The following is a 23365-nucleotide window of genomic DNA, read 5'->3' as shown; positions in this document are numbered from 1 at the left end:
CTTGAGGCTTGACAGTTCTGTGCTATCACTGCTGAACTGTTACTGAGGGTTACTGTCTGTGAAGTAATTGGCACTTGTTATGATTGTGAAAGAGAATAATGGGCAGTAACTTCAGTGGAGTGGCAATTGAGTCATGTTGCCACTCTGCTCGAAATTACTTGCCTGGAAGTCCAGGTGATCTATCTTGCCCAACCTTCTGACTCAGGCCAGGTGAGATCTGTGTAGTGTAGTGCAGCGTGCTCATGGGGCCAACAGTTGTGGGCAACTCAGTCTCAGGTAAGTAAGCTAAGTCCCCTTTTTTATGGCACTAGGTGCAGTAAACCAGGTAAGTTTAAAGATCCAGCCAAGTTTAAAGGTCTTTGACAAGCTAGGGAGAAGGTAAGATTATAAGATCAGCGGATAGGATTTGGGGGGAGGGTCAGGAGTTGGGAGTCAGGCCGCTTGGGGTGGAGAGGGGGTGGGTGGGGAGTCAGGAGTTTGGGGGGTGCTGGTGGTCGGTAGTTGGACCTGGGTCGGGGGGGGGATGTTGGGAATTGGACCTGGGGGTTGGTGATCGTGTGTCGGACCTAGGGGGTTAGTTGGGAGTTGATCCTGGTTGGGGGGGCGGTGTAGTGTCAGGAGTTGGGCCTGGGGTGGGGGTTAGATGGTAGTCGGCGGGGTATTGGGGTGGGCTGGGGGAGTCCCGTGGGGGGATCAGGGTTGATCAGTGCTATAGTTATCCAAAAGTTAGAAGAGGCTTTAATTCTTCTAACTTTGTCTGGGTAACTATTGCTGTGTGATAGTTGGAACTATCTAAAGTTTGCTATTTGCATTTTTGGATGGCTCCCAGCGCAGGGCAATTGCCCAAAGCAAGTCTGAGCTTCCTGGGCAATTGTCATGCAGTCCTTATCTGGGAACCTTCAGGGAACCTCTAGAACCCTAGTTGGAAAGTACCCAAAACATCTTTAGGGTACCCCCCCAGATACACTGTCCTGGAGCTCGGTAGATAGGGTATAACTTTGTTATCATTTTATCATTCATGAGTAATATCATTATGGTATACATCAATTTTGTATTTTATATATTTTAATTAAATGACTCCAAAAGTGTTCCAAAGTGTTTGATGGACTTGGACTTTGCACAGATACAGCACTGTCAGATTATTGAACATATTTCAAGGATCTTTTTATAATCATTGAGTTAATTTATGAATCAAGAAACTTCACTGTGATTTACAACAGTGTTTTGTCATCTCTTGTACTTTCACACAATTTCTTACAGTGGCTGGAAGTGTGCCTGGTGTGACCTGAGAGAGAATCTTTGGCTAAACCTGACAGATGGCACCATATTGTGTGGAAAATGGTTCTTTGATGGCAGTGGTGGAAATGGACATGCTCTGGAACATTACCGTGAGACACGTTACCCTTTGGCAGTTAAATTGGGAACCATCACTCCGGATGGTGCAGGTTAGTTCATCCTCCTCAATAATAAGATATTATTTGAGGGCCTAATCTATTAAATGATAATCTCATATCTTCTGGCACTGATTGTAAAATGGACCTTTTTGAGCTCTCTGAAATATGTATTTTGAAATTGCAAGTTGCCTTTTCATTCTTTTTGCTGAATGCAAAATTGAAATTGCACAGAGTGACCATTCAGCAATGCAAAACAATGTTAAGTGTGCAAAGGATTTTAATTTCTGTAAAGAAATTGTCAGGAAACAAAATTGAGAACAAAAGAATAGCCAGTTTATTCTTTGAAAGAGAAAACATTAGTCAATGATGGTGTTGTGATGAGTGTTCAAAGTTTTCTTCAAGTGAAATTGCTGCATTGTGTATGTTCTTCATTGTGTATTCTATTTAAATAACAGGCTTAAGAATAAAATTGTTTAAAATCCTCCATTGTTTGAAAGTTATAGAAATCTATAATAAAGGGCAGAGTGACAGAGCCCTTAGAGGAATTTGAGCTGATCAGAGAAATCAACATGGATTTACAAAGTAATGAAAACAGAAAATGCTAGGAGTACTCAGCAGGTTATGCAGCATCAATGGAGAGAGAAACAGAATTAATGTTTCAGCTCAGTGATCTTTTGTCAGGTAGGCAGACAGAAACGTTTACTGCTGTTGGTGAGACTAGGGCATAGAAATCTTAAAATCAGAGCCAAGTCATTCAGGAGAGAAATGAGCAAACATCTTCATGCAAAGGGTTGTAGAAGTGTTGAATATTGTCCCACAAAAAGCAATAGATGTTAGTTGAATTCATAATCTTAAGTCTGAGGTTAATACATTTTGCTAGGCAAAGGTATAAAAGGAATGGAGTCAAGGCAAGTGGTCGGCGGTTAAGATACAGATCAACCATTGTCTCACTGAATGATAGAAGAATCTTGAGAGATTGGATGGCTTGCTGCTGTTCCTATGTTCATTAGTTAATGCAGATATCAATGGGAGAATTTTCTCCCCGTCAGGAGGGTTGGTCGGGAGCGAATGCAGGTGGGCACGCAGCCTACCACCGCCTGCGATCCGCTGTGTGCCACCATTTTGCATGGGTGGGTCAATTAAGGCCTGCTCAGCGTGACACACACCCAGAAGCGCTCCCTGTGCAGGCGGGGGGAGGAGGCTGAGTCAGGGCCTGCGCTCTTTTGCATGGGCACGAAAGAGCGCATAAATCTCCCTGAGGCACAGAGCTGCCTCAGGGTGATTAGAGTGATTTTTAAAAATTTTAAGGAAGTGTCACATGAGCTGGGACATGTCAATGTACTTTAATTAAAAACATAATTTAATTTATAAACACTTCATGAAACTTCATCCCGTCCATAGATGAGGTTTCATGATAAATGCGAAGGCCACCTGGGCTCTTTGCCTGCCCGCCAACCTTTCTGGAGAAGAGAATTCCATACACCAACAACCCTTTTGGAGAAAAAATTTCTCCTCATCTCTGTCTTAAATAAGAGGCCTCTTATATTTAAACTGTGTCCTCTAATTTTAGTTTCTCCTACAAGAGGAAACATCCTCCAGGTATCCACCCCATCAGGTCCCCTCAGGATCTTTTATGTTTCAATAAGATCATCTCTCATACTTCTAAACTCCAATGGGTATAGGCCTAACCTGTTCAATCTTTCTTCATAAGACAACCCCTTCATCTCAGGAATGAGTCCAGTGAACCTTCTCTGAACTGCTTCCAAAACAATTATATATAATTTTTTATATAAGTCCAAAATTGCACACACTTCTCTAGATGTGGTCTCTCCTCCGAGCACTAAATGGCTGTAAGGCATCCCACTAAAGTGGGAGAGGGTTTCACGGTGACATTTTTGGTGGTGGAGTCATAAAAAGCTGCTCAAAGTTTTTAACAAATGTTTCAAACCTGGATCAGCGCAGATGCAGATGTGAATGTCAGGCTGGTGACAAGTGACAACAATTGTTGCAGATTAAGTAGCGCTAACAAAGAAGACGGATGCCAAAGATGGCCAATTCACGTGTTGTTATTATGCCATTGCACACTGTGCATGCTCATAATATATGAATACATTACACTGCTTAACCTTCTAATTATTTTGTTTCTCTTCAATAAACTATTTTGTATTGCACTAATTATACAATTTCAACAGTGAGATGCAAATAAACAAATCATTATGGATATGCACACTTGGCCTAATTACAACTGGTTCTTTTTTTCTCTTTGAACTACATTTACAAATCAAATTTATTAACTGGTTTATGCAATCTTCCTGATCTCCTTAGAATTCTTGATGTAGAACCGTTTGAACTGTTTGGTTTTGTCTCAGTATTTTAAGAAGATCCTGTTTCTTTCTCGGAAATTGATACTTTAGACACTGAGTCTGAACTGGTTCAAACTCTGGGATGAGCTTGTGATCAAATGGATCGCACTCGTGTTTTGATTCAGCCCTTGCAGGAATCATGTGCTGCACATAAACATTTCTCAAATTTCCATCATTTTCAACCAACTATCTTTTGGTTCCACAATCTTCTACCACAGTTCCCATATTGTGAGCGGGGCTTGGAACATGTAGATGCTCATTTTGCTTGAAACTGCATTCCCTTTTGTTTGTTTCCTACTGCCATTTTTGACAACTGTTTATGTTCAACTTTAACAGTCAAGTTTGGTAGAACCAGACTCAAATGTGTTCCTCAGCCTTGCCTTCCTTCATCAAAAGCTCAGCAGGTGTATGTTGTAGTTATACTGCATCCTTGACACTGCCAATGTTGGAATAGCTACTAGGGGTTTATGATCTGTTACTAGTGTGAGATTTCTACCTAGTAAAACTGGTGGATCTTTTTGATTCTGAAAATGAAACCTTTCCTATCTGTGCATAGTTGTGCCCACTCTTGGTGAGCGTCCGTGACACAAATGCTATGGGTTTCTCTTGACTGTCATCCATGACATGACTGATCATAAGACCGTAAGACTATAAGACATAGGAGCAGAAATTAGGCCATTCGGCTCATTGAGTCTGCTCCGCCATTCAATCATGGCTGATAAGTTTCTCAACTCCATTCTCCCGCCTTCTCCCCGTAAACTTTGATCCCCTAGCCAATCAAGAACCTATCCATCTCGGTCTTAAATATACTCAATGGCCGGGCCTCCACAGCCTTCTGTGGCAATGAATTCCATAGATTCACCAGTCTCTGGCTAAAGAAGTTTCTCCTCATCTCTGTTCTAAAAGGTCTTCCCTTTACTCTGAGGCTGTGCCCTCGGGTCCTAGTCTCTCCTACTAATGGAAACATCTTCCCCACGTCCACTCTATCCAGGCCTTTTAGTATTCTGTAAGTTTCAATCAGATCCACCCTCACCCTTCTAAACTCCATCGAGTATAAACCCAGACTCCTCAAATGTTCCTCATATGTTAAGCCTTTCATTCCTGGGGTCATTCTAGTGAACCTCCTCTGGACCCTCTTCAGGGCCAGCACATCCTTCCTGAGATACGGGGCCCAAAATTGCTCTCAATATTCTAAATGTGGTCTGACCAGAGCCTTATAAAGCCTCAGCAGCACATCCCTGCTTTTATATTCTAGTCCTCTCGAAATAAATGCCAACATTGCATTTGCCTTCCTAACAACTGACTCAACCTGCAAGTTAACCTTAAGAGAATCTTGGACTAGGACTCCCAAGTCCCTTTGCACTCCAGATTTCTGAATTTTCTCCCCATTTAGAAAATAGCCTATGTCTCTATTCTTCCTACCAAAGTGCACGACCTCACACTTCCCCACTTTTGTATACCATCTGCCACTTCTTTGCCCATTCTCCTAACCTGTCTAAATCCTTCTGCAGCCTTCCCACCTCCTCAATACCACCTGTCCCTCCACCTATCGTTGTATCATCTGCAAACTTAGCCAGGATGCCCTCAGTTCCTTCATCTAGATCATTAATGTATAAAGTGAAAAGTTGTGGTCCCAACACTGTCCCCTGCGGAACTCCACTAGTCTCCGGCTGCCATCCTGAGAAGGACCCCCTTATCCCCACTCTCTGCCTCCTGCCAGACAGCCAATCTTCTATCAATGCTAGTACCTTGCCTCTAACACCATGGGCTCTTATCTTAATGAGCAGCCTCTTGTGCGGCACCTTGTCAAAGGCCTTTTGGAAGTCCAAGTAGATAACATCCTTTGGCTCTGCTTTGTCTAACCTACTCGTTACCTCTTCAAAGAATTCTAACAGATTTGTCAGGCATGACCTCCCCTTGATGAAACCATGCTGACATTGCCCTATTTTACCATGCACTTCCAAGTATTCTGAAATCTCATCCTTAATAATGGACTCTAAAATCTTACCAACGACTGAGGTCAGGCTAATCGGCCTGTAATTTCCCGTCTTTTGCCTCACTCCCTTCTTAAACAGGGAGGTTACATTAGCGATTTTCCAGTCCGCTGGGACCCTCCCTGACTTGAGTGATTCCTGAAAGATCACCACTCATGCCTCCACTATCTCCTTCAGAACTTTGGGGTGTAATCCATCTGGTCCAGGTGATTTATCCACCTTCAGACCTTTCAGTTTTCCTAGCACCTTCTACTTGGTAATGGCCACCATACTCACCTCTGCCCCCCGACTCTCTTGAACTTTGGGATGTTATTTGTGTCTTCCACTGTGAAGACTGACGCAATGTACCTATTCAGGTCCTCTGCCATTTCTTTGTTCCCTACTACTACTTCTCCAGCATCATTTTCCAGCGGCCCAATGTCCACTTTTGCTCTCTCTTCCCCTTTTATATGTCTAAAAAAAACTCTTGCAATCTTCTTTTATATTGCTGGCTGGTTTACCCTCATATTTAATCTTCTCCCTCCTTATTTCTTTTTTAGTTGTCCTCTGTTGGTCTTTGTAGGCTTCCCAATCCCCTGGTTTCCCACTGCTCTTTGCCGCATTGTATGCTTTCTCTATAGCTTTTATGCTGTCCCTGACTTCCCTTGTCAGCCATGGTTGCCTCGTCCTCCCTTTAGTATGCTTCTTCTTCCTAGGGATGAATTTTTGCTGTGTCTCCCAAATTACTCCCAGAAACTCCTGCCATTGCTGTTCCACTGTCTTTCCTGCTAGGCTCATCTCTCAATCAATTCTGGCCAGCTGCTCCCTCATGCCTCTGTAGTTGCCTTTATTCAACTGTAACACCATTACATCTGATTCCAGCTTTTTCCTCTCAAATTGCAGGGTAAATTCTATCATATTATGGTCACTTCCTCCTAAGGGTTCCTTCACCTTAAGCTCGCCTATCAAATCTGCCTCATTACACATCACTAAATCTAGAATTGCCTGTTCCCTAATGGGCTCCACCACAAGCTGCTCCAAAAAGCCATCGCATAGACATTCCACAAATTCCTTTTCTTGGGATCCACTACCGACCTGATTTTCCCAGTCTACCTGCATATTGAAAGCCCCCATGATCACTGTAACCTTGCCTTTCTTACACACCTTTTCTATCTCCTGGTGTATCTTGTGCCCAACATCCTGACTACTGTTCGGAGGCCTGTACATAACTCCCATTATGATTTTTTTACCTTTGTGGTTCCTCAGCTCTACCCACACAGATTCAACATCATCTGACTGTATGTCATTTCTTGCTATTGATTTAATTTCATTTCTTACTTACAACCCCTCTGCCAACCTGCCTATCTTTTCGATAGGATGTATATCCTTGGATATCTAGCTCCCAGTCCTGACCCCCTTGCAGCCATGTCTCCGTGATGCCCACCACATCATACCTGCCAATTTCAATCTGCACCACAAGCTCATTTACCTTGTCGTATACTGCATGCATTCCGATACAACACCTTCAGTCCTGTATTTCCCATCCCCTTTCTCATTGTCATCCCTTTATCTGATGTGCTTGAAGTTAGATTCCTAGCCCTTTCCAAACACGCTGTCCTATTTTGTATTCTGGGGACTTTAATAGCCTCTCCTTTCTTTTCGGTTTTTTCATAATTTTCCATGAAGTTGAATCCATCCGCCCACATGCTAAGCTGCTTTGTTTCCCATTAGTCATACTTCTTGGAGTTTTACCCTTCCCTTCCCCCCTACTTTTCTAGTTTCTCCATTGCTCCAACTCTATAGTTTGAAGCATCTTGAAGCTGGCTTCAGGTTGTGATTTGTGTCACAATGAATGTGTCGTGCTTCACTGGTCAATCTTCCCTTATATGCATCTTTAGCACCTTGTTATGCTTTAGATCATTACTATTTCACATTTTTTTTCAACAACTCATTTAGTGAAGGTAACACAGTTTCAAGTTGAGACAGGAATTATGAGTAATATTGGGCCATGCCTAGAAAACATCTAAAGCAAAGATACATCCTTTGGTTTTGGGGTATTGACTATAGTTCTATCTTTTCTTTCACTGGCTGTAGCCTCTTTTCATTGATTTTCAAGACAAGGTACATTAAGTCAATTGCATGAAAGCACACTTACCCCTTTTCAACTTGAACCTTATTAACACTACATCCACCTCTTGAAGATTCTCTTCTTCTGTTGCAGTCACGATGAAGCATTCCTTGCAGCATCTTATCCATGGTAGCTTGAAAAATTTTTGGAGCAGGCTTCACACCATACGGCAGCTTTCCATAGGAGTATAACCCCTTTGTATGTTTAGCATGAGTTCCTCTTGACTCTCTTAATCCATGTTGAGCTATGAGACAAATCCAATTTGCAAATAGCTTGGATCCTGCTAACTCTGCACACAAATATTGGGAGGTTGGTAATGGATACGACTCATCATCCACAAACAGGCTGATTGTGACTTTATAGGCCCTGCATCGTCTTTACGGTTTTGTCTGGTTGGGCACTACTAGAATTGGAGTTGCCCAATCACTATGATCAGCTTTCAGTAGCTCACCATTTCAGTCTAGCTCCTCTTCAACCTAGGATTGAGAGTATAAGGAACCAGCCTTGCAATAAACTGGTTTTGTATCACAGCTTACAAAGCCAGTATTTGCTGATTAACCTTGGTTTGTTAATATATCTTGGTACAATAATGGGCAGCTTGAGAGACTTGACCTTGTATTGGACAATGCACTCCATTTGTTGACATGTTTCAAACACCTCACATGATTAGGTTTTCAACTGAACTGTGCTCTCAGGTACAGCACTGACTTTTCTCTCATTCATGTCTCTACACATTGAGCAATCTGCAGTTGTCTCAAACATACGACATACGAATTAGGATCAGGAATAGGCCATTTGGCCCCTTGAGCCTGCTCTACCATTTGATAAGATCATGGGTGATCTAATTGTGGTCTCAGCTCTTTTTTCCTGTCTACGTCCTATAACCTTTGACTCACTTGTCAATCAAGAATCTATATAACTCAGCCTTAAAAATATTCAATGACCCTGCCTCCATTGCTCTCTGGTGAAGAGAATTCCACAGACTAGTGAACTTCTGAGAAAAAAAAAGTTCTCATCATCCCCATCTTAAATGGGAGACCCCTTATTTTTAATCTGGATCATATATATTTCAATAAGATCACCTCTCGTTCTTTGAAACTCCAACCGGATACGGCCTAACCTGTCTAACCTTTTCTCATAAGACGTATATGTTAGTGTGCTGATGATTTAGCAACACCTTTGTGTAAAAGTGTCTGTCATTTGAGTGATTGCTAGTGGCTTAAATGCTTTACATCCCTTGCTCCTCTTCAATTAAGCATCTTGAATTAACTTCAAGATTGTGAACTCCACCCTGCTGATGTTGCTGTTTTCCATTACACTGGAATGAGTTCTCTTTTCTATTCTGGCCATCGTGGCCTTTCTTTTAACAATTAAATCATCTACAATTTCTGTACTAACATGCCTGTGTCATGGTTGCCATTACAGCGGTAACAAGTCACTGATCTGTTATTTCTAGAACTCTTCTGACTAGGTGTCTCCAATTTAGACTTGGCAGAAACCTTCTGTGTGTAGAAAGAAGCTGTACTAGTCACTTGCATAGGACAACATTCCTGAGCATGCTGACGTCTCCATGAATGAACCGTCTTACATGCTAACTCAATTGTAATATTTTGTGCATTCAGTAATTTCAATTGAGTTATTTTGTCCACCCATCCACATGCAAATCTGTCTCATAATGTGCAGTGTAAGAATGTTCCAAAGTTGTAATGTAATGATAAATTCTTCAGTGCCACAATGTACTCACTAATGTTTCACTTCTTTTCTGATTCCTGGTTCAAAATTTTGAGCTTTCTACTATCTTTACTGGCTTAGGGTTGAAATATTCCTCCAGCCTTACGATGACTGTTTTGAATAGTACATCTTTTACCTTGTTGGGAGCAAGAAGGTTTGTTAGCATACCATACGCTTCCAGGCCAATCTCCATTTGCAAAATTGTCCTCTTGTGCTCAAGAATTGCATAATTCTGAATCTTGGCCTCTCCACTTTCATCTTCAAGTTTCAAAATATCATTAGCTCTGAAAAACACATCCCTTCTTTCAATATGGGAATTGAATGGCTTTCAAACCCCCTCGCATGTTCCAAGCATTCTGATGTATGTCATGGGCACAGCTATGTTGTCCAGTTTCAAAGTTCAACAGTGATACAGTAAATTGTCACTGCGGCTATCTGTAACAGTGATACAGGGTCTCAAACTGTACACCTCTGCTGTGAGGCAGAAAAGATTCAACATGAGTATTTATGATAAAATAACTCTGAGGTAGCCTAAGTAGAGCAAACTCAACCAAAACCAGTCTATAAATGTCCTCTTAACCATATGAAAGACTAATCAGTTGCACATTAGGACCCTGTAGGAGCCTATTCGACTGAGGAGACGGTTCCAGACACTATCTGACAATGCCAAAAAATCAATAGAAAACCCTATTTTTCCCTCCCTTTTCTGGCGCTGTAGTCTTCTCCTTTGATTCCAGTTCCAAGGGATTTGTGACAGAGGCCTAGTCTGCTCCAAACAGCCTTGCGGGAGCATGACCGTGTGATGCACCACACATTCCAGTTGAAATCTCTGCCGCCCCAGCAGGCAGGTCACTGAGAGTTGGCTGGTTCTGTCCATCATGGTCCCTGCTGCCATTCGTTGCTGATATTTGTGGACTCCCATCCCATCTTGGTCACTAAAATTTGTTACATATTGAGCAGCACGGAGAAAGAAACCAGACACCAAAGATGGCTAGTTCATGTGTTTTTTTTTTTGAAAAAATACTTTATTCATAAAATATCTGGAAGAACATTACAAAACATTTCTAAATAGCCATCACAAAAAGTACAATCAGATTCAACTTTTACACATGGATCACGAGGTGTTTCAATACAATCAATGAATATTACAATCATTTCAACATGGTCATTACAGACAGTGCAATAGTACTGGAGTTATCAACATACATCATGTTGCACTCTGAGGTGCTTCAATACAATTATAATACAATTAGTATTCAATGCATACATTCATTGTGAGCCGTACAGACCGAGGGGTCTATACTTTTCCCCGCCCCTCGGTGCAGAAAGGCCTTAGACAGCGACCTTTCCCCATTGCGCCTTTGCGGCGGCTGCCCCACGCTTTAGTGCATCCCTCAGCGCATGGTCCTGGACCTTGGAATGTGCCCGTCTGCAACACTCGGTCGGGGACAACTCTTCGGACTGGAAGACCAACAAGTTTCGGGCAGACCAAAGAGAGTCTTTCACCAAGTTGATGATCCTCCAGTTGCAGTTAATGTTTGTCTCAGTGTGTGTCCCTGGGAACAGCCCGTAGAGCAAAGAATCCTGTGTCACACAACTGCTTGGGATGAACCTTGACAGAAACCAGACCTTCTCTGCAAAGGCACAATCCACAAGGATTGTGCTGTTATGACTTAATTGTGCACTGTGCAAGCTCATAATGTATGAATATATTGCAGCAATCATCAAAGAAGCAATAGGGAGAATGCCCTTTTTAGTGGTATTTTCTTTCAGTGCACTTTTAATTTTTTCACACCTGCAGAAGTGTAATTTAAAATAAAATCTAATCTTGTATCATAGTTGTATTTTTGTTTACTATGCAGATGTATACTCATTTGATGAAGAGGAAGCAGTACTAGATGCAAATATTGCAGAACACTTGATGCACTTTGGTATCGACATGTTGAAAATGCAAAAGGTGCGTAGAAAATATCACCACTCGCACTTGATGAGGAAATAAAATGAAATGCTTCTAATCAGGGTCAAAATAATGGACCTGTCATTTTCTTATTTACAACAGCTAATAGAAGCTGAGTCAGTGGAATAAAATCAGATAAATCAGTATGGGAATAAACATACTGAAGCAAAGAAAATTGCACTAAATGAAAGTCACCTTTTGGTGAATGTTAAAATGATCAGGAGATGTAATAGAGTCTTATTCCCACCACCCTATTATGGAGTCAAAAGAAAGGTTGAGATGACAATAGTGCATCCCTTCATCTTTCAACCTGATTACAGTCAAAGTGACCTATTTGGCACTGGTATCTGCTCATTATAGAGAACCTCTGGCTGGATTTGCTGCCCACTGACTAAATTCTTTACAAAAAACTGCATGTGAACAGATATATTGCACATGAGCACAACATGTTGGCACAGAAGTATTTTAAACTTTTATACATATAGTAAATACATATTTAAGTAGTTTATAAAACTGCTTTGTAAAATTAGGAGGGTGTAAGGTTGGTGGCAATCACATTGTTCTTGTTAGCACTGATCATTTTCTTCTTTCGTTCTTGTTGGTGAAACCACTGATCATATAGGCACAGTGGATTCATTGGAAATTTGGAGCAGATAGAGTTGCTTTTTAATATAGCTGCATAGGACAGGCAAGATAGTAATCATTCATTGTACAGAAATGCATCTGTATGATATCAGCTGTGTAATGGTTAATGTAAGTGGATTGGATAAGGATTTGTCAAAGTGTATTATCAGGTGATTATTTATTACATCTGTTTGATAGTCAGAAAATGTTAATCCCATTGACGATATCAAGCCACGGATCAGTGAGTGGGAGATGGTCCAAGAATCTGGTATGAAGTTGAAGCCAATATATGGTTCTGGATACACTGGCATCAAGAATCTTGGAAACAGCTGCTACCTCAGTTCAGTTATGCAGATAATCTTCAGCATCCCTGACTTTCAGAGAAGGTGGGTTTTATACAGAAGTTGTGTAAGACAATGCTGTTTAGAGAGACATTTTTTAAGTTTTCATTTTATGTAGAATGTTCATTATAAGATATTCCCTGTTGCTCTATCCCCAGTTTCCCTTCTACCAAAGTCCTTGATCATGCTGTTGCCTCCCAAATCCTTGCCTCTGGAACTCTGTATTTAGATCCCTACAATCAGGCTTCTGCCCTGCCACAGTACTGAAACAGCCCTTTACCAAAATCGCACATGGCATCCTATGTGCCTGTGATTGTGATAAACTATCTCTTCTTGGCAAGTTTGCATCCTTTGATGGGCACACCATTCTTCTCCATTGCCTTTCCTCTGTTGCCTAGCTGGTTGGGACTATACTCATCTGGTTCCATTCTTATCCATCCAGTTGTAGCCAGAGAATCACCTGCAATGGATTCTATTCCTGCTCCTGTACCATTACCTCTGGAGTCTCCCAAGGATCTAACATTGGCCCCCTCCTATTTCTCACCTACATATGGCCCCTTCGATGACATCATCCAGAATCAGTTCCACATGTATGCTGACAACACCAGCTCTACCTCAGCCTCTTCTTTCTCAATGCCTCCAGTTTCTCTAATCTGTCACATTACTTGTCTCATGAGCTACTGGTTGGGATTTTCCGGTCCCATGGTGGGATGTGGCGGGCCAGTCAAAGGTACATTGACCAGACGATCCCGGCACCGGGCCATCAAAGGGCTGGGATTTTCCACCCTGGGCCGAAGTCCCGTGGTGAGTCTGTGAAGTCAGAGGGACTCCTGCCACAGAGCCTAGTGATGTTGGGCTCATTAATTATGCAGCCAGGAGTTTCCAGGAGAATCACGCGGTGGAGCAGGCAGGTAGCCATATGCACCACCGTCATATTTGGGCACCATATTTAAAAGGCACATGGATGTTTCATTCATGAATAGCGTAAGGACTCTGCAAGACAGAATGACCTGCAGGAAGCAGCAGGCACCGGCCCCGTGCTTTAGCAACGCTTCCCTGGAGACACTCCTGCAGGCTTTGGAGAACAGGAGGGACATTCTTTTTCCTGGGGATGGGAGGATGAGGCCCACTCATTTCACCACACCCGTCTGCGAGGAGTTCATCAGGGTGGTCAGTGCCACATCTGTACAGAGGAGGAGCGCCTTGCAGTGCAGAAAAAGAATGAATGATCTAATCCAGGGTAAGTGAACCCTCTGCACCCCAAACTCACCTCGCTAAATGGGTACTGGGACATGGGCGCCAATGGCAATGTCAGTATCTGTGCTGACCATGCATAAAAGCCCTTCACAAGGTGCTGGTATGCTATCGTACAGCCCCATTGCAGTCTGTATGGTCTGCTGGTAGGGAGGCAACTGTGGGTTGCTCACCCAGCCACACACAAGGCACAGCCATTGCGGAGTGGTATTTGCGTTGAGGGTAACTCGCAAATGCTGCCAGAACTTGCGGGTCTGGAGGGTGCTGCCAAAGTGCCCTTGAGGACTAGCAGCAGTGCATCTTTCATATGGCACACACAGCTTCCAATGGGTCAGTGGTGGAGGAACTGAATGGCGAGGGTGCTGAATGGGGTGTCAATCAGGTGGCCTACATTGTCCTGCATGAAACCCCTCACATGCACCTTGCACATGATATTCAGGCCTTGGGGGTTCACAAGGTCACTCATTAGACAGGATTAGCAGGATGCGACCTGCGCCTGCATCAGAAGTGTTCACAAACCATCTACCTTTACACAGGAGAAGACAGTGCACAACAGGCATGAACGGAGGAGACAGGAGGGGGCATGCCAGAAGTCTGCCCCCCTCACACAGTTTGAGCCGAGGCCTACCAAGCTGGCAGAGGAGGACTGTAACCGTCCGTGTGCCAACAATGAAGTCATCCACTCCCAGCCATGCAGTGAGGAAGCATGCTCATTCTCTGTCAGTTGGAACCTGAGGGTGAGGCTCTGTGCTACGTAGGAGGCAGGCCATGCAGTCATTCATTCCATCCTCTTTCCGTTACAGGTGCCAGCAGTAAGAGTGTGAGGCCAGACCCCATGCCTGAAATCAGCTCCAGTCCACGTGACACCCCTGAAGAGAACGAGGATAACAAATTTTCACCTGTAGAGCCATCACAAAATTCACCTGCACCCTCCACCAGCTCAGAGACACACACCTTGGTGGCTGATAGATCTAATTTAGGTTGGGCTTCACACTCTGGTGGTCACTACACAGACATATGTCCACAGCAGGAGAAGGCAGTTAAAGCCAAGATCACTGGCATCGGAGGATACTGGAGAAGAGGCCTCTGCTAAGTCTGAGTCTGATGATGAGCCTCTGGGAGTGGCCATGGACAAGATGCTGGAGATGCAGTGAGATGCGGGGGACCATCAGGCAGAGGTGTCAGCAGCCCTTAACAGAGTGGCATGTGAGGCAGAGGAGTCCATCTGTGTGCTCTCTGGTGTCATGGCACTAACATGTGAATGCATGGAGGGCTCCATGAGGCGGATGTTGGACGCCATGGAGCCCCTCATCCACCAGGATGGCAATGTGCACAGACCTACACTGGGTTTTTCTTGCTGCTGCTGTTTGTGTTAATGCATGTGTGCAACTTTCGCACCGTCCCCCCCGCCCTGACAACCTTTCACGGTGCTGTCCCAGGCTGAGTCTATCCCTCTGAATCATACCTGTGCACGAAGGCATCACTCTTTGCCAAGGTGCTTGAGAACCATGTGCAAGGAGCCTCTGGAGCACATTGTTCCCTTTGCTTTCGTCTCTCTGATCCTATAGAAAGATTTTTCCCTTGTCAGGATGACTTATTAGCGATTCCCTTCAATTGTCCAGTTGAACTAAAGTACATCTCCGCCCACCCATTGACCCCCCCCTCCTAAGCATTTCTTGAGCTGGACATTGAGGGTGTGGACTCAGTGCTATGCCTTAGCATTAGGATGGTGCGTGTGAGCGTACAGACCATCTCCAGTACCCTTTATCCTCCTCCTGTAACCCACACCCTGCCCCCATCACCACTAAACCACCCCACCCCCCCATCCGCCACTGGTGTTACCTTCACCTTCTCTTCTGTCAACCTTAAACAACCCCCAACCCCTTCACCCTTCAGCCCATCACTGTTACCCCTCACATGCCTTCCCTGAGCCCATGCCTATCATGGTACCTATGCCCACCGTGGTCATGCACACCTGAGGATCCATGTACACCTCCATGTCCTCTCCAACCACCCATTGACCCCACAGACCCCTCCCTCTGAATACACCCCCTCCCTCACTGTCCCCTGCTTTCCCACAGCACCTGCACCGCTCTAAGGTCCCTTACCCCAAATGCCACCTTCTGCAAGACTACCTGGTTTCATCTCCCCCAAACCCTAGCCTTCCCACACTTCCCTGCCCTCTCTCTTGCCCCACCCTCATATTCTAGCACTCCCCGTGTAGTCTGCCCTCTCCCCACCTCATGTAACAGCACCCCACTCACTGCAACTCCCCCTGCCCTGGTTGCTGTGCGTCTTACACCAAGTGGAGCAACCTGTGCCTTCCCGGTATGTCCTTGCCATCTCACCACCATATTGGTCTGGCCATGTTTCAGACCAGCGTAAACTCCCGCTGGCCGGGTGGATGATTTGCCGTGGGAGGAGAATTCTAGTCGGGTGCTCTTTTAATCATATTTATTGTATGTTAGTTAGGTTCCTGATGGCCTTTGGTGGGAATGGCGACCTGTCATTATCCCACCATGACTGTTGGGACTGCAAGTTTCCGCTGCCATTTCCTGTTGTCAGGATCCCGATTTTTCATCCTGATGTATTCTCTGCTCCCTACCGCATGAACCCTGCACTGGCGGTGGCAGAAAATTCTAGCCAATGTCTTCAGTCCGCACCACAAATCCTGATCTCTAGCCACCGTCTTCGTCGCCCTCTCTGGCAACTGCCTAAGGTTGAACAAGACCATTGTCAACCTTGGAGCTGCATTTGACCCTGAGATGAGCTTCTGAACACATATTCATGCCATTACCAAGACCGCATCACCTGACACAGCCCTTGCCTCAGTCCATCCTCTGCTGAGACCTTCATTATGCCTAGTTACTTCAAGGCTTGATTATTCAAGCACTCTCCTGGTCAGCCTCCCACCTTTTACCATTCATAAACTTGAACTCATCCAGAATTCTGCTGTCCATACATCCTAACTCAGTGAAACCCTATACACTCATCATCTCTGAGCTCACAGACTTACGTTGGCTCCCAGTCTGGCAATGCCTCAATTTTAAAATTCTTATCCTTGTTTTCAAATCTCTCCATGGACTTATCCCTCCCTATTTCTGTAACCACAACTGTCTGAAATCTGCATTATAGGAAGGATGTGATTGCACTAGAGAGAGTGCAGAGGAGATTTACCAGAATGTTGCCTGGGCTGGAGAGTTTTAGTTATGAGGAGAGATTGGATAGACTGGGATTATTTTCCCTGGAGCAGAGGAGATTGAGGGGGGACATGATTGAGGCATATAAAATTATGAGGGGCATAGATAGGATAGATAGGAAGGAACTTTTCCCCTTGGTGGAGAGATCAATAACCATGGGGTAATTTAAAGTAAGGGGCATGAGGTTTAGAGAGGATGTGAGGAAGCATTTTTTCACCCAGAGGGTGGTGGGAATCTGGAACTCACTGCCTGAAAGGGTGGTAGAGGCAGAAACCCTCATAACATTTAAGAATCATTTGGATGTGCACTTGTGACGCCATGGCATACAAGGCTGTGGGCCTAGTGCTGGAAAATGGGATTAGAATAGTTAGGTACTTATTTGACTGGCGCAGACTCGATGGGCCGAAGGGCCTTTTTCTGTGCTGTAGACCTCTATGACTCTATGAACCTCCTCCAGACCTAAAAGCCCCACAAGTTCTCTGCATTCCTTCAATTCTGGCCTGTCATGCAACCTCTACTTTCATCACTACTCCATGGGCGACGATGCTTACAGCTGCCTTGTTTCTGAGGTCTGAATTTCCCTCCCTAAACCTTCCTGACTCTCTTCCTCTCTTTCCTCCTTTAAGATGGTCCTTAAAACCTATTTCTTTGACTAAGCTCTCGGTCATCTGCCCTGATAGCTGTTTATATGGCTTGGTGTGCAATTTTATTTGTTAAAGCTTCTGTAAAGTTCCTTGGGATGTTTTACTATGTTAAAGGAGTGATATAAATGTAAGTTGTTGTTGTCCTGTAACTGCCAGGACATTATATCTCTACTTTAAATAGGACAGATATGTAGGCACTCAATTTGAAGGTGCTAAAGGTACCAGCTAAGTGTGAATTATCCTGTTTCCCTCTGCCAAGAGATGCTGTAGTCTTTTGTAGGTATCAAATCTACTTTTCCCCCTCTTTCATGGCACTAATCATCAGTACTGTAGCCCAGTTTGCCACCACGCTGTCCTAGATAGACAGATTTTTAGAGCAACCTTTTAACAAGATTATTTGTCATGTAATTTTTCTATCTATTTTCTACTCATTTTTAATGGTCAGATATTTATTAACAAATTGTTGCCTTTTAATTTAAAAACAGTGATATGTCCATAAATATATAAAAGTTACATCGATGTTGGTCATCAGGAGTTTTTACATTACTAGTATAAGTGGGGACATGATGCTAGACAGTGATACAAACATTCAATGATGATGGCAGCATATAGTTAAGCTTTAGATATTTCTCTTGCTGTTTGCCATTCCAGTAAGTGAATCCTTGGGCCATATGAACCGGTGTGTGATTATTCGCAAAATACCTGGTAATGCAGTATTGCTTAGAAAACCCTCAATATTGGTCCATTTTCCATTAAAAGCATATTAAAACCTAAAATAATTCGATTATTTCATTAATGATGTCTATTTGAACATGTTTGAGAGAACAAGGATAAGCACAGTGGAAACTGAATGTATCATGCTGACGCATTCTCCTGTACTTGGTGGGGATTCTGCACTCTGAACCTTGGACTGACTCTCTGATCTCTGTTAGCCCATACTTTACCTAGAAATGGAAGTATATGACGCTGTTCCTGGTTATAAAAAAAAACTGGTCAATTCCCCACAATTTTTATCTTCTAGTTTGAACAATAGAGTTGTATAAAATACTTTGAAAGAAGAACTTGAAGGAATAAGTATTCAATAAAACAAGCATATTGGCCTAGGCTTTGTGGTCAGCTTTGAAGGAATGGCATCACAATTCACCTCGCTAACAGCTGCCCACAGAGTTTTCTTGGACTTTTGTGTGGAAACTTGCCATTATCCAGCATTTGACCCAGTGCAGTGTCCTCTACAGGGCATCTGTGCTGTGGGTAAGAAGGTCAAGAAATAGCGAGGCTCTTCAACCAATCACATTGAAGAATCCTCACTGACATGCAGTTTAAAGCAGAAATAGTAAATTAGATTTAAATCATGTACAGAAAGCAAAATAAAGATTGTGAAAAAATAATGGGATGAAAAAAGTGACAGAGAAGAAGTAAATAGAATTATGTTAATTTTATATGTTTAAATCTCCAACACAAAATAACTTCTAAAGGAATGGAACTCCTATATTTATAAAAATACATTTTCAGCATCAGAGAGGTTATTTGGCAGTAATAGTCGCTTATCATGCAGTTAAAATTTCACCAACCCCTACCCATGCACCAATCCTGACATTTTCTGGTGTATTTAGTGGGGATCTAGTGGATAAGTACCCCAGGTTTACATCAGTACAGTGATTTCTATTGATGAGGGCTGTCACAGTGCACTCTATGGAGAAGTGGTGTATTTTTGACAGCAACCTCTGGATTTCCATGTTTGCAGGTGCCCAAGTTGCTGTTAGGTTTCTTCTTTTATAAATGGTGAGTGTTGTTAGTCTCACCATTATTATCTAAGTGAAATCCAAGCTATTACAATGTAAATACCGTGCACTTGTTTTACAGATACGTTGGAAACCTCCAAAGAATACTTGATTATTCCCCCATAGATCCAACTCAAGATTTTGATACACAGATGTAAGTATTAGATTTTGTAACAACATTGTACCTGGCCAGCTGCGTTCAAATAAATTTGTTAACTATCAATAATTTATTTAAAACAAGGGTTTGCATCTTTGTAATTGTGGGCAGAATCTACTGCCTGCCGGGCGAGCCGTTCGGGCGTGGGCGCGGAGCTGGTCGCCGCCTGCGATCGGCTGCACGCCGCCATTTTATGTGTGTGGGCCAATTAAGGCCCAGCCAGCGTGACGTGCGCCTGGTAGCGCTACCCGTGTGGGCGGGCGGAAGAGGGGCCTGCACATCCGCGTGAAAGAGCGCAGAAACCTCCCTGAAGCAAGGAGCTGCCTCAGGGAGATTCAGAGCATACTGAGAATTTTTAATGAATAAAGTTAAAAATTATTTACACATGTCCCTTCATGCAACAGTGTCACATGAGGTGGGACATGTTTATGAAATGTGAAAAATGTATTTATTAATTTAATAAAACCTGCATGAAAGCTCATCCCACCCATGGATGAGGTTTCATGCAAAACACGAAGGCCACTTGGGCTCTTCGCCTGCCCGCCAGCCTTAAGATTGGATGGGCAGCCCTGTCAATGACGTTAATTGGTTTTTAAATGGCCTTAACAGGCCTTTGACAGTTCAGCAGGTGCGAAGCCACCCCCAGCGCGCGCCCACTGAAGATAGACCGCAATGACGCGCAGTGACATCAGGACACACGCCCGGCATCACTGCGCATTATTTTATGTGTTGGCATGTGGGGCCCGCCCCTGTGTTTTTTGGGAGCAACATTGCTCACATCAATTGGGCAAACAAAACACAGAACAATTTATGAGCTCATAAATCACTAGAAATATTTTGAAATTATTCTGAATAAGGTTTCCATCTTTTACAAAGATTTTACTAACTGATAGCCAGTTCAGTTTGCACTCTGAACTTCAGAGATTTTAAAATCTTTTTAAATGGCAACTACTGGCACGTGAACATTCTTGCCATAACCTGCAGAAAAAATGATTTTGAGATGATGAGTGACCCAACTTGCTCTGTTGGAATATCACATTTTTGTAACATCCTTGGCTAGAAATATTAAGGAATGAATAACGGTGAAGTTATAATAGAAATGAAGTACTGTGAATGTTGGAAATCTGAAATAAAAACCAAGTGTTGGAAATACTCAGCAGGTCTGGCAGCATCTGTAGTGACAGGAACAGTTAATATTTTGAGTTGAATATGACTTCTTCAGAACTGAAGGAAGGTAGAAACGTGATGGGTTTTGTGCCATCAAAAGTGGGGAGGGGGAAGAACAAAAGGGAAGGTCTGGAATACGGCAGAGGGCAGGAGAACTAAATGACAAAGATGTTACGGAACAAAAGGCAAAGGGAGTGTTAACAGTTGTAGTAAAAAAACAATGTATTTGTCCAGAGTGTGAATGCCCGAATAAAGAACAGCTCATCCGAAAGCAAAAACATGAAAAACAAGATTCAAAAAAGCACATAGCAAAAAAAAAAATATCAAAGTGGGGGTAGAGTTCACGGTCTGAAATTGCTGATTCCAGAAGGGTGTAAAGTGCCTAGACAGAAGATGAGGTGCTGTTCCTTCAGCTTGCATTGAGCTTCACTAGAACACTGCAACAGGCTGAGGACAGAAATGTGAGCCTGAGAGCAAGGCAGTGAATTAAAATGGCAAACAACTGGAATCTCAGGGTCATGCTTGCAGAGTGGAGGTGTTCTACAAAGAGATCACCCAATCTGTGTTTGGTCTCCCCAATGTAAACGACGCCACATTGTGAACAGCGAGTACAGTATATTAACTTGAAAGAAGTACAAGTAAATCACTGCTTCACCTGGAAGGATTGTTTAGGGCCTTTGATGGTAAGGAGAGAAGAGGTAAAAGGGAAGGTGTTACACCTCCTGCACTTGGAGGGGAAAATGCTGTGGGAAGGGGATGAGGTGTTGGGGTGATTAAGGAGTGGACCAAGGTGTCACAGAGGGAATGGTCCCTTCAGAATACTGATGGGAAGGGGAGGGGAAGCTGTGTTTGGTGATGGCATTATGCTGGAGCTGGTGGAAATGGTGGGGGCTGATCCTTCAAATGTGGAGGATGGTGGCGTGGAAATTGAGGACAGTTTGTCACGATAAGTGTGAGGCACCAAGCTTTGACAGCATGTCTCTCTTTTCAGCAATATTGAAGTTCTGTACTAAACACATGACTAAAGTTGTGAATGGACTTATAAAGAGTGGAAAAATCATTTTAAGCAGTTTTTAAAAAAAATGTGAACATGAATTATAAAAAGGTTGCATTAACTTATCATGGGCGTTTTGTGCAAAATATGGCTTTGCAAATGTTGTACAATAAGAAAGCTGAATAAATAGTGAATTTTGAAGGTAACTTCTCATGAATTTAGAACATGGGCATAATTCTTTTGATCAAGATTGAGGAAAATGTCACAATTTGTCTTTGCCAGCTCTCTCATGTTATAATAGGCATCAGTGCAGCTGTGGTCAATTGACATTTGCTGCAAAACACGCTTAAGAAAATCATCGAACAGTTACAATGTAGAAGGAGGTCATTCAACCCATCATGTCCATGTTGGTTCTTAGCAAGAGCAACTCAGCTAGTTGCATGACTCTGCCTTTTCCCTGCAGCTCTGCAAATTTTCTCACTTCAGATAATTATTCAGTTCCTTTTTGCAAGTCATGGCTGATTCATGTGTTCAAAAGTTTATTTTCTTTTCACTTTTGATGAAAACATCAGAAATAAATCCAAAAAAAATTGTTGGAATGCAGATTTATGTGAAGCTTGGTAGTGATCAAAGTGGTGTGCTGTTTCCTAATAAAAAATCACACATTTTGACCCTAGACCTAAATGACTGAATGTACTCATTTGTTTGTTTCACTTTGTCAATTCACGATCACTCCACTAGATGGAGCACCTCTAAGAGCAGATATAGACCAATTTGCATGATTTAATGGTATCTCCTTCAGTCCCAGAGGGTCATTAATATTTTCATATTGTTCCATAGTTTCAGTCTCTTGTCACCCTGATGTGCCATGACCTATTTGTTTCTCGAGCACCTGACCTACTCCTTTCCTGTACCAATACCACTCCAGAATTTGTTCCACTTTTTTCCTTCCAATTTCACAGCTTGACATCTCCACAGGACTTGTTTTGTTCTTTAGGAATACAAAATATGACCTAGTGGTTGATGCAGCCTAGAGATGCTCAGCATTAGTGGCTGCCTCAGAATATTGGAACAAGACTGCATTCACCTGGAATGAAAATTGTGTAAAATAATTTTGCGTTGGAAGCAGTATTTGAAAATTGCATTATACATAACACAGCAAGATATGAACATGTGCTTCTTGTAGATAATTGAACTGATCATTCTGACTTTGTGCAGGGCCAAGCTGGGACATGGACTTCTCTCAGGCCAGTACTCCAAACCTCCAATGAAATCTGAGGTGATTGAACAGGTGATGAAAGAAGAATACAAGGTATTTTATTGCCTGTGTGCTAACTTGACACCTAGGTATGTCACAGAGGATGTGCAAAGAACAATAACTAGTTTCACACCATATAGTATTGCATGCTGGTAACCTTAAGAGGAGAGTATTGTGTAACATTGACACAGCTTTAGGCATCTCATGCTGAACCTGATGCAAGCAATTCTACTTTGAGTACTCCAAGTAGTGATGGCTCCTATACCAAAGTGGTAATTAAGTCCTTGGAATTTCTTTCAAAAATTATTTTAAGTAACTTATGGGCAGACTTGGAGCCAAAAATACTCCATTCTTACACTACACACTTGCTAGAGCTCCTATAGGAGCACAGTAGAAGGA

The 23365-nt window shown here is 43.0% G+C and overlaps 1 protein-coding gene across 3 annotated transcripts in view; it reads left to right on the top strand.

Annotated features, from left to right (window-relative positions):
• The window catches only part of usp13 (ubiquitin specific peptidase 13), a 104102-nt gene that overhangs the window by 36915 nt on the left and 43822 nt on the right, over positions 1-23365 (top strand). For all 3 annotated transcript variants that reach the window (XM_041216032.1, XM_041216023.1, XM_041216042.1), the window contains exons 6-10: positions 1261-1445; positions 11452-11546; positions 12369-12556; positions 19473-19544; positions 22927-23020. In XM_041216032.1, coding sequence (XP_041071966.1) covers positions 1261-1445; positions 11452-11546; positions 12369-12556; positions 19473-19544; positions 22927-23020 — 634 coding nt within the window. The remainder of the gene's footprint in view (positions 1-1260; positions 1446-11451; positions 11547-12368; positions 12557-19472; positions 19545-22926; positions 23021-23365) is intronic.

Source organism: Carcharodon carcharias, chromosome 2 (genome assembly GCF_017639515.1).
Source record: "Carcharodon carcharias isolate sCarCar2 chromosome 2, sCarCar2.pri, whole genome shotgun sequence".
NCBI classification, from domain to species: domain Eukaryota; kingdom Metazoa; phylum Chordata; class Chondrichthyes; order Lamniformes; family Lamnidae; genus Carcharodon; species Carcharodon carcharias.
Note: the sequence above shows the minus strand (reverse complement) of the source record. Positions and strands in the feature narration are given on the sequence as shown.